This window comes from Heterodontus francisci, chromosome 2 (genome assembly GCF_036365525.1).
Source record: "Heterodontus francisci isolate sHetFra1 chromosome 2, sHetFra1.hap1, whole genome shotgun sequence".
NCBI classification, from domain to species: domain Eukaryota; kingdom Metazoa; phylum Chordata; class Chondrichthyes; order Heterodontiformes; family Heterodontidae; genus Heterodontus; species Heterodontus francisci.
Window position 1 is genome coordinate 161,126,798 of NC_090372.1, and position 15,703 is coordinate 161,142,500.

At 43.8% G+C, this 15,703-nt stretch overlaps 1 protein-coding gene across 6 annotated transcripts in view; it reads left to right on the forward strand.

The window, feature by feature from the left end:
* Positions 1 to 15,703, forward strand: part of adam22 (ADAM metallopeptidase domain 22) — a 430,588-nt gene that overhangs the window by 207,757 nt on the left and 207,128 nt on the right. For all 6 annotated transcript variants that reach the window (XM_068013002.1, XM_068012995.1, XM_068013011.1 and 3 more), the window contains exons 12-13: positions 10,664 to 10,748; positions 14,316 to 14,403. In XM_068013002.1, the coding sequence (XP_067869103.1) occupies positions 10,664 to 10,748; positions 14,316 to 14,403 (173 nt within the window). The remainder of the gene's footprint in view (positions 1 to 10,663; positions 10,749 to 14,315; positions 14,404 to 15,703) is intronic.

Below are 15,703 nucleotides of genomic sequence, written 5' to 3' on the forward strand. Positions count from 1 at the left end.
GTTGGGGGTGGGGGGGGGGCGGGGGGTGGGTGGACAGGAAAGTGGAGTTGAGGCCACATTCAGATCATCCATGATCTTATCAAATGGCGGAGCAGGCTCGAGTTGCCGAATAGCCTACTCCTGCTCCTAATTTGTATGTTCATATGTATGTTCGTATATTCAATAGGAGGGGGAGGAGGAGGAGAGAGTGAGGGAGAGGGGTTGGGGGAAGGGGTGCAGAAGGAGAGAAATTACCTCAATGGGGAGGTGGGAAAATTTTCAGCGGGTGAAGATGGAGGGAGGGTGGAGGGATATAGAGGAGGATGGAAAGGAATAGGGAGTGTTGGGAAAGAGGAGTGGTAAGGATAAAGGGAAGCAGAGGATGATAGAGGAGGAAAAGGGGGTAGAGGAGAGGGGGAACAAGAGAGAGGTTGGTGTTGGGGGAATCAAAGACAGGAGATGTCAGCAAACTCTCATAATGCAGGGTGTGAAGTGTAGCCTGGCTTCCTCTATACCAGTAGTCCACAAGTCTGGTCTCAGTAAGGTGGAGGGCACAAATTTAATACCAGTGGGAGGTTTTGGTGAGCAGGTTTCCCATGGCGGAGAGGAGGGTGGTGCCAATGGGTTGCTGGTGAGTGAGGAGACACTGCACTGTGGGGACAACAGTGCTAGGACAGGTTCACTGGCAAAGCTTGTAGAAGCAGGGCAGGCTGGGGATGGCCCATTTTATAAAAGGGTGAGGTCAGGAGATTAATCGGCCTCAGGAAAAGTAAGCTGGCAGATTAGAGAGATTGAAAGTATAGTATAAGGATGTAAAGGGTTAATACCGAAGACAGCAAGAGAAACCTCTCCCACTGTATGAGCGATGATGTAAAGTCACATGAGCTAGGCTTGAGAAGAAGGTGGTATAGCAGCACGAAGATGCTAGCTTAGGTGGCTTGCTGAGAGTGTATATAGTAACTGTAAATAATAAAAAGTTAACCTTTATCGGAGTTTAAACTTTCTCTAGAATGCCCTACAATGCTAGTAATACAAACCCAACAATGCAACATAGTGGCAATGGCGAAAGCGACCAGGAGAATTTGAAGATTTCCTTACCTTTGGAAGGAACACCAGGGGAACAACAGAGTAAGTTAAAGTACTGGCCCGGTACAGTAAGAAAACTACTTACTGACAGAAGAGGTTGTGAAGAGCTCTGCAGCCTCTCAGATCACACCGCAGCAGCGTGGAGCTCTGTGTCGGTACTTCCAGCACATCCAGTGGTTGGGTCCAAGTGTTTATGCCGGGTGATGATCCAGGCTATGTGAGACAGTGAAACTGGCCATTTAATTAAATGGTGCACTGGGGGAAAAGAAATTGGATGCAGAATGTGATCTCGCTAGAATCGGCGACGAGGAAGGAGAGTACTGTCAGCAGCCATTGCTCGGCCTTGCTGGGGAGAAAAAACACAGTAATTGTCAGCGCGGGAAAGGTTGGGGAGCACGGGAAAGCAGGAAAGTCCGAAACAGAATGCGAACACCTCAAGCCAAGCCTGAAAATTTTAAAATTAAAGGGGAACACCCTCGAAAAGCCTAGCAAATTAAAGGAAGCAATATGGATCCAAAATTGGGAATGCCTAAGTTTCCATAATCAAGAAGGTCCCAGTCAGGTCCAAATTTAACTAGTATGGAGAAAAAAGTTTTTGAGGTTCAGAATTGCTTCTCAACTCCATATCAAATCTGAAATGGAGCAAGTGAACACCCTCCTGTATTCAGTAGCAGTGACAGCTGGCAACAGTAGTTGTCCGAAAAAGGATCAATGAGGCTACCAATAAATTCAAAGAGGTACTCCAAGCCTTTGATAAATATTTTAATATCCGTACCAATAAAATCGTGGAAAGAACCAAATTTAATAAGCTGGCGCAGATGATTGGCGAATCTATAGACTCCTATATTAATGACCTTTGTAGATTGGCAGAAGGTTGAGAATACAACCGATTAAAGGCAGAACTAATCAGAGACAGGATAGTTATTGGCATGGTGGATAAATCCTTGTCAGACCTGTTGCAATCCAAGGAAGACCTTATACTGGAAAAGGCCATTCAAATTGTAAGACAGGCTGAAGTTCACAAAGAGAATGGGGACATCCTATGAGCTGAAGACAAGCCATGGATGAGAAGGAGTCCAATGCCTGTCCAACTGGTTAAGCCAAAGCAAGGGAAATACTTTGAGGAACAGAAAAAACACACAGATGAGAAGGCGCATGACATAGGAAAGCCTTGCCAACTTTGTGGAGCCAAGATGAGCCACAGATGAAAGCGGTGTCCAGCAAGTAAAGCTGAGTGTTTTAAGTGTGGAAAAATTGGACACTGGAAATGTGCCACAGCAAAATTGCTTAAAGGTACAAAGCAGAAGACATTCACGAAAAGAGCAGTGAATCATGTATAGCAATACTCACGTGAAAGAACCAGGAGAGTTCTTGGAAGAAATCAGTAATCAAGACCAAGATTTCTGGACAGCAGACATCTAAGTGAGTGACACCTCACAAATCTTAAGCATGACACAGGACTAGTGTCACTGTATTGTCTGACCAAGAACCTTGGGTGAAGAGACATTACCTGCAACCGACAGATATACAATTGCATGGCCCAGGCGGGGCACAGCTGCGAGTAAAAGGCAAACTCCAAGCAACTCTTCAGCATAAAAAGGAAGACAACTGGTAGAGACCTAATATGTCTTACACAATAAAGACTTTCCTTCACTGAGCAGGAATGCATGCTTGGAACTACAGTTGATTGGAAAGATAGCTGAAGTCAAGCAAACAAAGATAATCAATTCCTCCTAATCATCAGCTGATGCATTATCGAGGGCAGCCGAAGAATATCCATCACAGGAAGACGTGGTTTTCGTAGGTGACATAGAATCATACCTGCAACACAAAACACAAAGTTGGTCAACAAGTACACAGAAGTTGCGAGAAATACGGCAAGCATAGAAGAATGACAGAGTACATTTGCATTAGACAATATTGTACACGTGGGTGGCCACATGAAAGCCAAGGAGGGAGAACAATGAAGACGTTTCATGAGTATAGGAAATACTTTACCATAATTGACTTACTAGCTTACACTGACAAAATTGTTATTCCTACTTCAATGAGATCCGATGTCTTAGATCGATTACACCAAGGCCATTTGGGCATAACCAAGTGCAGAGCGAGGGCACAATCTGCGGTATGGTGGCATGGGATATCTAAGGATATCGCAACCATGATCAACCGCTGTTAGATGTGTGTGATACAGAGGCCAGAACAGCAGGAACTGCTGTTGACTACCCAATTTCCAACTAGACCATGGCAAAGGTGAGGCATGGATTTATTCATGTTTGATGGGAAGTCATTTCAATATTAACTACTTTCCAGGTGGATAGAAGTCAGACGGTTACATTCTACGACCGAGGTAGTTATCAGAATCCTTACGCACATCTTCGCGACACATGGGATTCTGGATGGAATATTCTCCACTTGCCTGGATGGGTGCAGCTCCAACAACACTCAAGAAGCGAGACACCATCCAGGACAAAGCAGCCCGATTGATTGGAACCCCATCCACCACCTTCAACATGCACTCCCATCACCACCGATGCACAGTGGCAGCAGTGTGTACCATCTACAAGATGCTCTGCAGCAACTCATCAAGGCTTCTTCGACAGTACTTTCCAAACCTGCGACCTCTACCACCCAGAAGGACAAGGGCAGCAGATGCATGGAAACACCTGCAAGTTCCCCTCCAAGCCACACACCATCCTGACATGGAACTACATTGCTGTTCCTTCACTGTCGCTGGGTCAAAATCCTGGAACTCCCTTCCTGACAGTACTGTCGGTGTACCTACACCTCAGAGACTGCAGTGATTCATGAAGGCAGCTCACCACCACTGTCTCAAGGGCAATTAGGGATGGGCAATAAATGATGGCCTAGCTAGTGACATCCACAACCCATGAATGAATTAAAAAAATCTATCAGACAACGGACCACGGTTCGTGAGTGAATGTTTACCCAGTTTGCCGTGAAGATTGGCTTTCAGCAACTTACAAGTTCACTGAGGTATCCACAGTCCAATGGCGAGTCAGAATGAGGTGTGAGAACCATAAAATCTTTACCAAAGAAAATTCAGATCTTCCTCTCTCATTCCTCGTTTATTGTTCAATGCCACTGCTGTAAGGACATAGTTTCCAGTATTTCCTCAACAATTAATGCCAGGATTGAAGACTCAAGACCACAAGAAATATCAAGAAAGGGAACAGAAGAAAACAAGCCAGGAATTACAATAGGAGATTTTGAGCGAGAAGCTTACCCAAATTAAACAATGGTCAAAAATTTGGATACGTGACCTGGAACAAGAAGGTACAGTAATCCATAAACATGAGGACTCTCAGCAATCGTGTGTTATACGAACGAATGAAGAGAACATACAAAGGAATTGGAGGAATAACATTCTTATTCCGTAAAAGCAGCAACCAATAATCTATCTGCAAGATCTAGATGAAGGTGAACAAACCCAAACCAAACGAAATACTGCAACCTGTAGAAACGAAAAACCAAGTCAGCAACCCAGACTTCCTACGAAGACTACTGATTGTCCAAGACAGTATACAACCAGATTGGGGAGAGTTGTCAAACCTCCGATGAGACTGAATCTGTAAAGTCAGAGACTTGGGGGGAGAGAGAGTAATAGAGGAGTCATAAATGTACATAAGTTTGGAAAAATGTTGGATAAGACTGGGGGAGGGGGGCAAGATGTAGTATAAGGATGTAAAAGGTTAATACTGAAGCCAGTGAGAGAGATCCCTCCCACTGTACAAGCGATGATGGAACAGTCACATGAGGTGGGCTTGAGAAGAAGGAATAGCAGCACGAAGGATGCTGCCTTAGGTGGCTTGCAGAGAGTGTATATAGTAACTGTAAATAAATAGTTGATAGTTAACCTTTTACCGAAGTCTAAGACTTTCTCAAAAACACCCTACAACGCTACTAATACAAACCCACAGTGCAACAGAAAGCAGTAGAGGTATCTGAGAATAATTCACAGAATCATCAAAAAATTATGTATAAAATAATTAGGTAAAATGTATAAATTATTGATCTTTAAACGAAAAGAAAAATGTAATTAATTTTAGTATGAATTTCTCACAAGGGATAGGATGAAAATGACAGAGGTTGGCCAAAGAATATATTTGTGAAAAATATTAACTGTAAAAGAAAAAGAAACTTGATAAAAAAAATGTATGTAGTTAAAATATAAAAGTTAAAATTCACCTAATTTACAGATCTCAACAGATTACTCAACTGGTATCTTCTTCTTCTTCTTTGGCCTCCTTGTCTCAAGAGACAATGGGTAAGCACCTGGAGGTGGTCAGTGGTTTGTGCAGCAGCGCCTGGAGTGGCTATAAAGGCCAATTCTAGAGTGACAGACTCTTCCACAGATGCTGCAGATAAAATTGGTTGTCGGGGCTGTTACACAGTTGGTTCTCTCCTTGCGCCTCTGTCTTTTTTCCTGCCAACTGCTAAGTCTCTTCGACTCACCATGCTTTAGCCCCGCCTTTATGGTTGCCCGCCAGCTCTGGCGATCACTGGCAACTGACTCCCACGACTTGTGATCAATGTCACAGGACTTCATGTTGCGTTTGCAGACGTCTTTAAAGCGGCGCCATGGACGGCCGGTGAGTCTGGTATCAGTGACGAGCTCGCAGTACAATGTGTCCTTGGGGATCCTGCCATCTTCCATGCGGCTCACATGGCCAAGCCATCTCAGGTGCCGCTGGCTTAGTAGGGTGTATATGCTGGGGATGTTGGCCGCCTCGAGGACTTCTGTGTTGGTAGTACGGTCCTGCCACCTGATGCCAAAGATTCTCCGGAGGCAGCGAAGATGGAATGAATTGAGACGTCGCTCTTGGCTGATGTACGTTGTCCAGGCCTCGCTGCCGTAGAGCAAGGTACTGAGGACACAGGCTTGATACACTCGGACTTTTGTGTTCCGTGTCAGTGCGCCATTTTCCCACACTCTCTTGGCCAGTCTGGACATAGCAGAGGAAGCCTTTCCCATGCGCTTGTTTAATTCTGCATCGAGAGACAGGTTACTGGTGATAGTTGAGCCTAGGTAGGTGAACTCTGGAACCACTTCGAGAGTGTGGTCGCCGATATTGATGGATGGGGCATTTCTGACGTTCTGTCCCATGATGTTCGTTTTCTTGAGGCTGATGGTTAGGCCAAATTCATTGCAGGCAGCCGCAAACCTGTCGATGAGTCTCTGCAGACACTCTTCAGTGTGAGATGTTAAAGCAGCATCGTCAGCAAAGAGGAGTTCTCTGATGAGGACTTTCCGTACTTTGGTCTTCCCTTTTAGACGAGCAAGGTTGAACAACCTGCCACCTGATCTTGTGTGGAGGAAAATTCCTTCTTCTGAAGACTTGAACGCATGTGAGAGCAGCAGGGAGAAGAAGATCCCAAACAGTGTAGGTGCGAGAACCCATCCCTGTTTCACGCCACTCAGGATTGGAAAGGGGTCTGATGAGGAGCCACCATGTTGAATTGTGCCTTTCATATTGTCATGGAATGAGGTGATGATATTTAGTAGCTTTGGTGGACATCCAATCTTTTCTAGTAGTCTGAAGAGACCACGTCTGCTGACGAGGTCAAAGGCTTTGGTGAGATCAATGAAAGCAACGTAGAGGGGCATCTGTTGTTCACGGCATTTCTCCTGTAGCCGGCAAAGGGAGAACAGCATGTCAATGGTGGATCTCTTTGCTTGAAAGCCGCACTGTGCCTCAGGATATACACACTCAGCCAGCTTCTGGAGTCTGTTTAAGGCGACACGAGCAAAGATTTTCCCCACAATGCTGAGCAGGGAGATTCCACGGTAGTTGTTGCAGTCGCCGCGGTCACCCTTGTTCTTATAGAGGGTGATGATATTGGCATTGCGCATGTCCTGTGGTACTGCTCCCTCATCCCAGCACAGGCAAAGCAGTTCTTGCAGAGCTGAATGTATAGCAGGCTTGGCACTCTTGATGATTTCAGGGGTAATGCCGTCCTTCCCAGGGGCTTTTCTGCTGGCTGGAGAATCAATGGCATCACTGAGTTCCGATTTTGTTGGCTGTACGTCCAGCTCATCCTTGACTGGCAGAGACAGGGTTGCATTGAGGGTGGTCTCAGTGACAACATTTTCCCTGGAGTACAGTTCTAGGTAGTGCTCCACCCAGAGGTCCATTTGCTTGCGTTGGTCAGTGATTGTGTCCCCTGATTTAGATTTGAAGGGGGCAATCTTCTTGACGGTTGGCCCAAAAGCTCTCTTAATGTCATCATACATCCCTCTGATATTTCCTGTGTCAGAGGCCAGCTGAATATGACTGCATAGGTGTTGCCAGTAGTTATTTGCGCAGCGCCTGGCTGTTCTTTGTGCAGCGCTTCTGGCTGCTTTAAGTGCTACGGATGTTAACTCGCTGGGGGCTTTCTTGTAGTTCAGCAGTGCAATGCGCTTAACGGCTGTGACAGGTTCCAGCTCTTCAATGTGAGATTGAAACCGGTCTGCAATCCGCTTCACACAATTTCCATAGGTGGTCATTGCTGAGTCATAGATGGCGTCTCTAATGTGGGCCCACTTGGTCTCTGCATCCTCTGTGGGAGTGTTTTGGAGGGCTTTTTCAAGTGAATTTAGAAACTTGCATGACAGCTGTGGATGAGAAATTCTGCTCGTGTTGAATTTACAGATCTCAACAGATTACTCAACTGGCATAGTGCTATGCATTATGGCAGTGCACTTCTGTGGTGCTCCACACTATCACCCAGTGGCCAGTGTGTGGAAGTGCAGGCAGACCCAAACAATTCTTCAATATAAAATAAAAACAGAAAGTGCTGGAAATACACAGCAGGTCAGGCAGCATCTATGGAAAGAGACGCAGAGTTAATGTTTCAGGTCGATGACCTTTCATCAGAACTGGCAAAGGTTAGAAAAGTATTAGGTTTTAAGCAAGTGAAGGGGGTGAGTTGGTGATGAAGAGAAAAAAAGGAAGGTGTGTGATAAGGCAGAGGGCAGGAGAGATTATATAGCAAAGATGCCATGGGACAAAGGCAAAGGCACTGTTAATGGTTGTTGTGAAAGACAAAGCATTAGTCCAGAGAGACTGTTAATGGCAGAATAATGAGCAGCTCTGTACAAAAGCACATGAAAAACGGGCACATGGTTAAAAAATTAAATATTTATAAAAAAATAAAACAAAGAAAAGGCCAGTCACGTTCTGAAATTGTTGAACTCAATGTTGAGTCCACAAGGCTGTAGAGTGCCTCCTCGAAAGACAAGGGGGCTGGATTTTGTTCTCCAAGGCGTTGGGTTCTGTTGGAGGGGGTGGGGGGGGGTTGGGCGGGTGCTGTAGATGGCTCCGGATGAGGCCCACCACAGACCTTAATGCTGTGAGGGCCCGGCCTGATCTTCCCGGCAGCGGCGAGGCTCCATGGCAGCCCCCCTGTCACTGGGATCACAATTTAAATATTCAAATGACTAAAATTATTAAATTTAAATAGACTTGCCTGCAATCTTGAGGGCCTGCCGCGATCTTTGGCGCGGCGGCCGCCACTCCTGCGCCTTCAGATCTCCGTCCGGGGAAACATGGCGCCACGCAGGTAGGGAGGGGGGAGGAGTTAAGTTCGTCAGTGCGGGGGAATGGGGTAATGGGTGTAGGGGATGGTGGGAAGGGTTGAACCTTAAACTTTGTGCAGTTTGGGGAGAGAAGGTCAGATGTAAAGGTTAAGTGTTTGGGGGTGGGGGGAAGGGCAAATAGTTATTATTAGGGAGTGAGAAAGGGGCGTTAGAAATTTATTTATTTAATTTTGGGGGGGTAGAACTTTAAAACTTTAAATTGGGCGGCCGGATTAGCCGCTCTTTAAAAATGGCACCATGCCTGTTCACCAGCAGCTGATGCCATTGCTGGGGACAGACAGCCCGCCCCCTCCATGGGCATGGGGCGGGGGGGAGGGGCGGGCTGCCACGGCTATTTAAATGAGCTGCCGCGCTGGAGATTGCGGCAGCTCTTTGCCGTGCAGCCCACGCGGGCGGGCCACCATTTTTTGTGCTCGCTGCTGAGATTGGCAGTGGCTATTAAAATCCAGCCTGAGGTGCTGCTCCTCAAGCTTGATGTTCACTGGAACACTGCAGCAAGCCAAGGACAGAAATGTGGGCAAGAGAGCAGGGTGGTGTTTTGAAATGGCAAGCAACCAGAAGCTCCAGGTCATGCTTTCGGACTAAGCAGAGATATTCCGCGAAGTGGTCACCCAATCTGTGTTTGGTCTCCCCAGTGCAGAGACAACCGCATTGTGAGCAGCGAGTATAGTGTACTAAAATGAAGGAAGTACAAGTAACTCGCTGCTTCACCCGGAAGGAGTGTTTGGGGCCTTGGATGGAGAGGAGAGATGTGGTAAAAGGGCAGGTTTTACATGCCCTGCGATTGCATGGGAAGGTGCCGTAGAAGGGGACAAGGTGTCGGGGTGATGTAAGAGTGGACTAGGGTGTCGCAGAAGGAACGATCCCTTCGGAATGCTGATAGGAGAGGGGAAGGGAAGAAGCGTTGGTGGTGGCATCATGCTGGAGGTGGTGGAAAAGGCGGAGGATGATCCTTTGGAACTGGAGGCTGGTGGGTGGAAAGTGAGGACAAGGGAAACCCTGTTGCAATTCTGGGAGGGAGGGAAAGGGGTGAAGGCAGAAGAGCGGGCATTGGGTCGGGCACGGTTGAGGGCCCTGTCAACCACAGCGCGGGGGGGAATCCTCGGTTAAAGAAAACGGAGGGCATGTCAGAAGCGCTGTTGTGGAAGGTTGCATCATCAGAACAGATGCATCAGAGACGGAGAAACTGGATGAGTCTTTACAGGAAACAGGGTGTCAGGAAGTGTAGCCAAACAGTTCTTCACCATTTCTCACATCACATGCGGTCATATTGATGGAACTATGAAAGCTATTCCCACAAAGCATTCAAATTACTTCATAATTTATATTTCAACTACATAAATTAATATTTTATTTCATTGCCTTTCCAGGTAATATTTTAGATATGATAAATTAGTGGAATTTCAGGAGATCGGGCTGAACAGTCTATTTAGGTTGTTTATTCAGGAATTACATCAATCTTCTGCCACATTTACAGTGGGAGATTGGGAGAACCTCTGCAGTGATTCTAGCTCCTTAGCTGTAAACCAGCAGCTTATATGGATCACAGTGTGACACCTTTAACAATGCAGATACCAGTGTCACCAGCAGGAGTTTAGTGAGTTTTCAGTGAAACATCTGCCTCACACTCCGAATTTAAGATATAATCTGTGTGGACATTTGAATTTATAGTGGAAATAGTTAACAAAAAATGTGGCAAAAATGTCAAATGGCATGGACAGAAATTGCATGCAGAAAAAAAGAGCTTTAATTCAGAAAGTGAATAAACAATATCTTACAGCTGGTCAACGTGCTCATGAGATTGTTACAATGCAACCTAATTGTGCTGTCAGCAGTTCCATTCTGGAATCCATCTGGTGCATTCACCGTATCCTGTATGTCATTGAATAGAATCAGACGTGTAAAGGTAATGGCACCTGCAATGCCAAATCATTATTCCTCTGATATACCTTTTGTAATATATCTGACGTTGAAGACTGTTTTCTCTATTTTAAGGGGAACTTCATTTAAAAGTAGCCAGAGTGGAGCAGCATACGTTGGTGGAATTTGTACACAAACTAAAGGTGGCGGAGTGAACGAGGTAATCTCCTGTTCTAAAAATTGCACTTAGGTAGCCATAGGGAAATTGCAAGGTGGGCTGTACCAAGGCCATGAGGCAGTGGTGCGATGGAATACTCTCCACTTGCCAGGATGATTGCAGCTCCAACAACACTCAATAAGCTCAACGCCATCCAAGACAAAGCAGCCCGCTTGATCAGCACCCCATCCACCATCTTAAACATTCACTCCCTCCAACCACCGGCACACAGTGTCAGCTGTGTGTACCATCTACAAGATGCACTGAAGCAACTCACCAAGGCTCCTTCAACAGCACCTTCTAAACTTGTGACCTGTACCACATAGAAGGACAAGGGTAGAAAACCTAAGGGACCACCACCACTTGCAAGTTCCCCTCCAAGCCACATGCCATCCTGACTTGGAACTATATCGCCAGATCAACATTCTGGAACACCCTCCCTTAACATCATTGTGGGCCTACCTGCACCCCAAAGGGTGCAGCAGTTCAAGAAGGTGGCTCACCACCACCTTCTCAACGGCAATTAGGGATGGGCAATTAATGCTGGTCTTGCCAGAAACACGTAGATCACAAGTATGATTTTAAAAAAAGAAAAAAAGATGGAGGTTCAGTTTCCTATATCACTAAGTTGCCCCACTGAATGTGTGCTGCTTTGGTGAGTAGTAGAATTGAGACCAGCTGCCTCCCAGTGAATCACTGAGAACAGCACTAGGAACAGGAGTAGGACGTATAGCCCCATGAGCCTGTTCCACCATTCAGTGAGATCATGGTTGATCTGCGACCTAACTTTCTATATACCCACCTTTGCCCATATCCGTGAATATCTTTGACTAACAGAAGTCTATCAATCTCAGTTTCAAAACCGAGGATCAACTGTCATTCGCAAAAGTTCCAAAATTCTTCCAACCTGTGCATGTAGAAATTTTTCCTAACTTGACTCTTGAAAGACCTGGCTCTAATTTTTAGGCTATGTCCCCTGGTCTTGGACACCGCAACTAGTGGAAATAGTTTATTCGCTTATGACGTCCCCTTAATATCTTAAACTTAGATCAAATCACCCCTTAACTGTCTAAATTCCAGGGAATACTACTGTAGTTTGTGTAATCTATCCTTTTAATTTAGCCCTTTGAGGTCCATGCATAATTCTGGTAAATCTGTGCTGCACCCCTTCCAAGGCAAATATTTCCATCCTATGATACGATGCCCAGAACTGCTCACAGTACTCCAGGTATGTTCTAACCATAACTTTGTATAGCTGTAGCATAACTTCTACTCCCTTGTATTCTAGTCCTCTAGATATAAAGGTCAGCATTCCATTAACCTTTTGGATTATTTTCTGTACCTGTTCATAACAATCTATGTACACAGACTCCGAAGTCTTTCTGGACCTTTACTATTTCTAGCAGTGAAGGTCTGAGAGTAGATTTCATACTTGCATCCTTGGTCACTGGTAGCATATGTGACCAAAAGAAAGCAGGGACCTGAGGAAAAACATTAAAAGATATTTCATACCCTAATGTCACTTCAGTAGAAGTTATTGAAAGCATTTGTTTATTTGATGAATATTTAATTCATTTCATTTTGACAGAGTGCAGTTTGTTAAAATATGCTTTTATTTTTAAATACTTAAGAAATTAATTACCTAGCTGCCAGTCACACCTCCCTCTAAGTCAGTGTGAGTGACAGATGTGCTAGTGAGTTTATTATACTGCCTACTTCACCAAAAGCTGCCTGAGAGTGGGAGTCAGGCAGCAGGTGGGCAGGAGCCAGCTCTTATCCCTCCCTCACCTGTAATGTTTTCTAATTATTTTTAAATTATATTTTTTAAATTTGTTGATTATTGCTGGTAGAGTTGGATTATTAGTAGTTCAATGCAAAGAGTGCCAAAGGAATGCATCCATCTCCTTTAATTTAGCAGCACATTGCAGATCATAAGGGAATTTTAAGTATTTTGTGATTTATTGAACATTCGTAGACAATCCAGTGGTATTTGACTGGAATGTCTAAGCACAGTCCAGGAACTCTAAATACACCTTGACTGTAAATAGATAGTTATATGATCTGTACAAATGTGGTAAGTGACATTGTGTTCAAGGCTGTTTGCTTAGTTTGTACACTGCAAAACAATGTGCAGATTTGCTTCATGGGCATGCAGATAAACCTGTTTCTATTGGTGAAGGTTGTAAAAATGTACATGACTAGGTTGAGGAATGAAATAGTTTGAATAGCTGTTAGCATTTTAAAATGAAGGAGAGGTAGATGTTGAACCTCAACTTTAAATTGTGCAAGGAGAAACATTATTATTCAGAGTCAATGCTTCAGTATTTTCAAAGTAGCACCTATGAATAAAGCCTGTTCTGTGTGAAAAATGATGGCCGTTATTCACACCCATCACTTTGAAGGATGTACATTTTCATAATGACAGCTGTGAATCAACCTCCTACAGTATCTGCCCAAATCATAATGATTTAATGGTTAGATTCTTAAAAAAAATGAATAGCCAAAATTTATTTCATATTTTAGTGATTCTGTGGGCTCCATTTTCATGCATTTAAAACCCATTCACTTACTGGTTAAAAATCAGGCTTGTATTTTTACAGGAAATAGTAGGAAATTCAAAGCATGCATTTTAGTTCCTTTAACACCAGGTTTGTTTTGTCTTTTTACAAATACAATAAAAGATACAGTAAAGGATTAAATGCTAGCTCCAAATGAGGTCTGATTCCAATGGAGGGAAGCACTTTGCATATTTTAAGGCCTACCTCCTGATGGAGTCAGGTTTCTAGCAGCTCAGCAGGATGCCTTTCAGGATCGCATCGACCACAGCTGGTGGAATTTAAATTCAATTAATTAAAAAAAATCTGGAATTGAAAGCTAGTCTCAGTAATGGTTCCATGAAACTATCACAGATTGTCGTAAAAACCCATCTGGTTCATGAATATCCTTTAGGGAAGATAATCTGCCATCCTTACTTGGTCTGGCCAACATGTGACTCCAGACCCACAGCAATGTGGTTGACTCTTAACTGCCCTCTGAAACTGCCTAGCAAGCCACTCAGTTGTCAAGGTCAATTATGGATAGGCAACAAATGTTGGCCTTGCCAGTGACATCCACATCCCATGAAAGAATAAAAAAAATCTTTGTAATTCTCCTTTCTGTACAATCATATCCTTACTGTAATGCAGTGACCAGAACTACACAGTATTCTAGCTGCAGTATAACTAGTGTATTATACACTTATAACATATCCTCCATGCTCTTATACTGTAGGTCTTGGCCAAGAAAAAAGTATCCTGTATGCCTTATTGACCACCTTATCTACATGTCCTGCTACCTTCAGGGATCTATGGACATGCACACCAAAGTCCCTCTGTTCCTCTATACCTCTCAGAACCCTCCCAATTATTGTGTATTCCCTTGCCTTGTTTATCCTCCACAAAATACATTACCTCACAATTATCTCTTAATGCCTTTAGCATTAAAGAAACTGAAAACTGAAGCAAGTTTGTTAATGAGTTTTTTTTTTATTTTGGAGGGTTATCACGGATGATGTCTGATGCTTTGTTTCAGTTTGGAAGTGTTGCTGAAATGGCTGTCACACTTGCTCAGAGCCTGGCCCAGAACCTTGGCATGTTTTCAGATAAGAAAGGAATGAATGGTAAGTTTTTGCAGTGATACACTTCATTTAATTTGTTTAAGAGGGATCTTATTTTAAAAAAATATGATTTGTGTGCACCAAATCCTTATTTGGGAAACCAATCTCCATATAGCACATAAGAAAAATGGTCATTCTTCTTGTTATCTCAATTATGTACGTCTCCATAATTTTGTCAAAGGAGGTGGAACAATTTTTGTTCTGAAATTAAGAAGCAAGATGCATAGGATACAAGGATATATAGGATAAATCTGTGCATTGTGAAATATGAAGAATTGTCAAGAAAATGCACCAGGCTCATCAATGCTCACTATTAACTAGGTAGTGCAACCTCATACACTACCCTCGGCAACTGTTAGTAATGCTAGCTCCTGAAACAGGCAAGGCAAAGCAAAGCTACAGAGAATGACAACTGTTGGCAGTTAGAGGGAACGCTCTGAGAAATTTGTGCCTGACTATGTAAGACAAACAAACATGCTGCAGGGGACAATGATTGCTCATGATGCATCACTAGGAAAAAAGTTAATCCACACACCCCCAATATGCCAAAGTATCCTCCTTCAGAAACTTGTCAAATATCCTCAAAAATGTAGTGCAGCTGCATTTAGCACTTATCATTAACCTTTTCCAGCAGAGGACAAAGTTCTGAGAACGGAAGTACTTCCTGTCTTCTGGTCTGTCTCTAGCCACTTGAGCAGCCTGCCCTCTTGTCCTACTATGAATATCTATTTCAGATATCTGAATCTACTATATCCATTACTTTTGTACTTTTCAAAACCTCAATCATATTCCCACTGAGCCCATTTTTCTCCCAAATGAGAAAATCACAAGATAAACTATGCCAATCCTTCTAGGTTTGAGGTATTACCCTAGTTCCCTTCTCTATACCCTCTCCAGAACTGCAATATCCATCACTAGATACAAAGACCAAAACTGGTCTAAATGGGGAAGAAATCAATCTTGGATGATAATGCAAACAGGTGACAGCAAACTGACCACCCAGTTCTCCAAAAATATTTTAATAATTGTTCATTTCTTTCTACATTTTAATGATTATTACCCAATGCTATTCTATAGTGAAGCATTCTAAATCCTACATGCCTTTAGATCAAGTTATGAAGAAAGCAAAAGTACAGAATCAGAAAAAGATGGGGAGGAGAAGAACAAAAGTTAAAGTCTGTTACAGGGTGGAAGGCTGAAGATTTATGTTATGACAGGTGAGAAAGGTGTCTAGGGGTTTTGTACTGACTTCACCTGGTCTTATTGTAACCGGGTTTAATTTTAAACCCACTGTTTTTAGCTC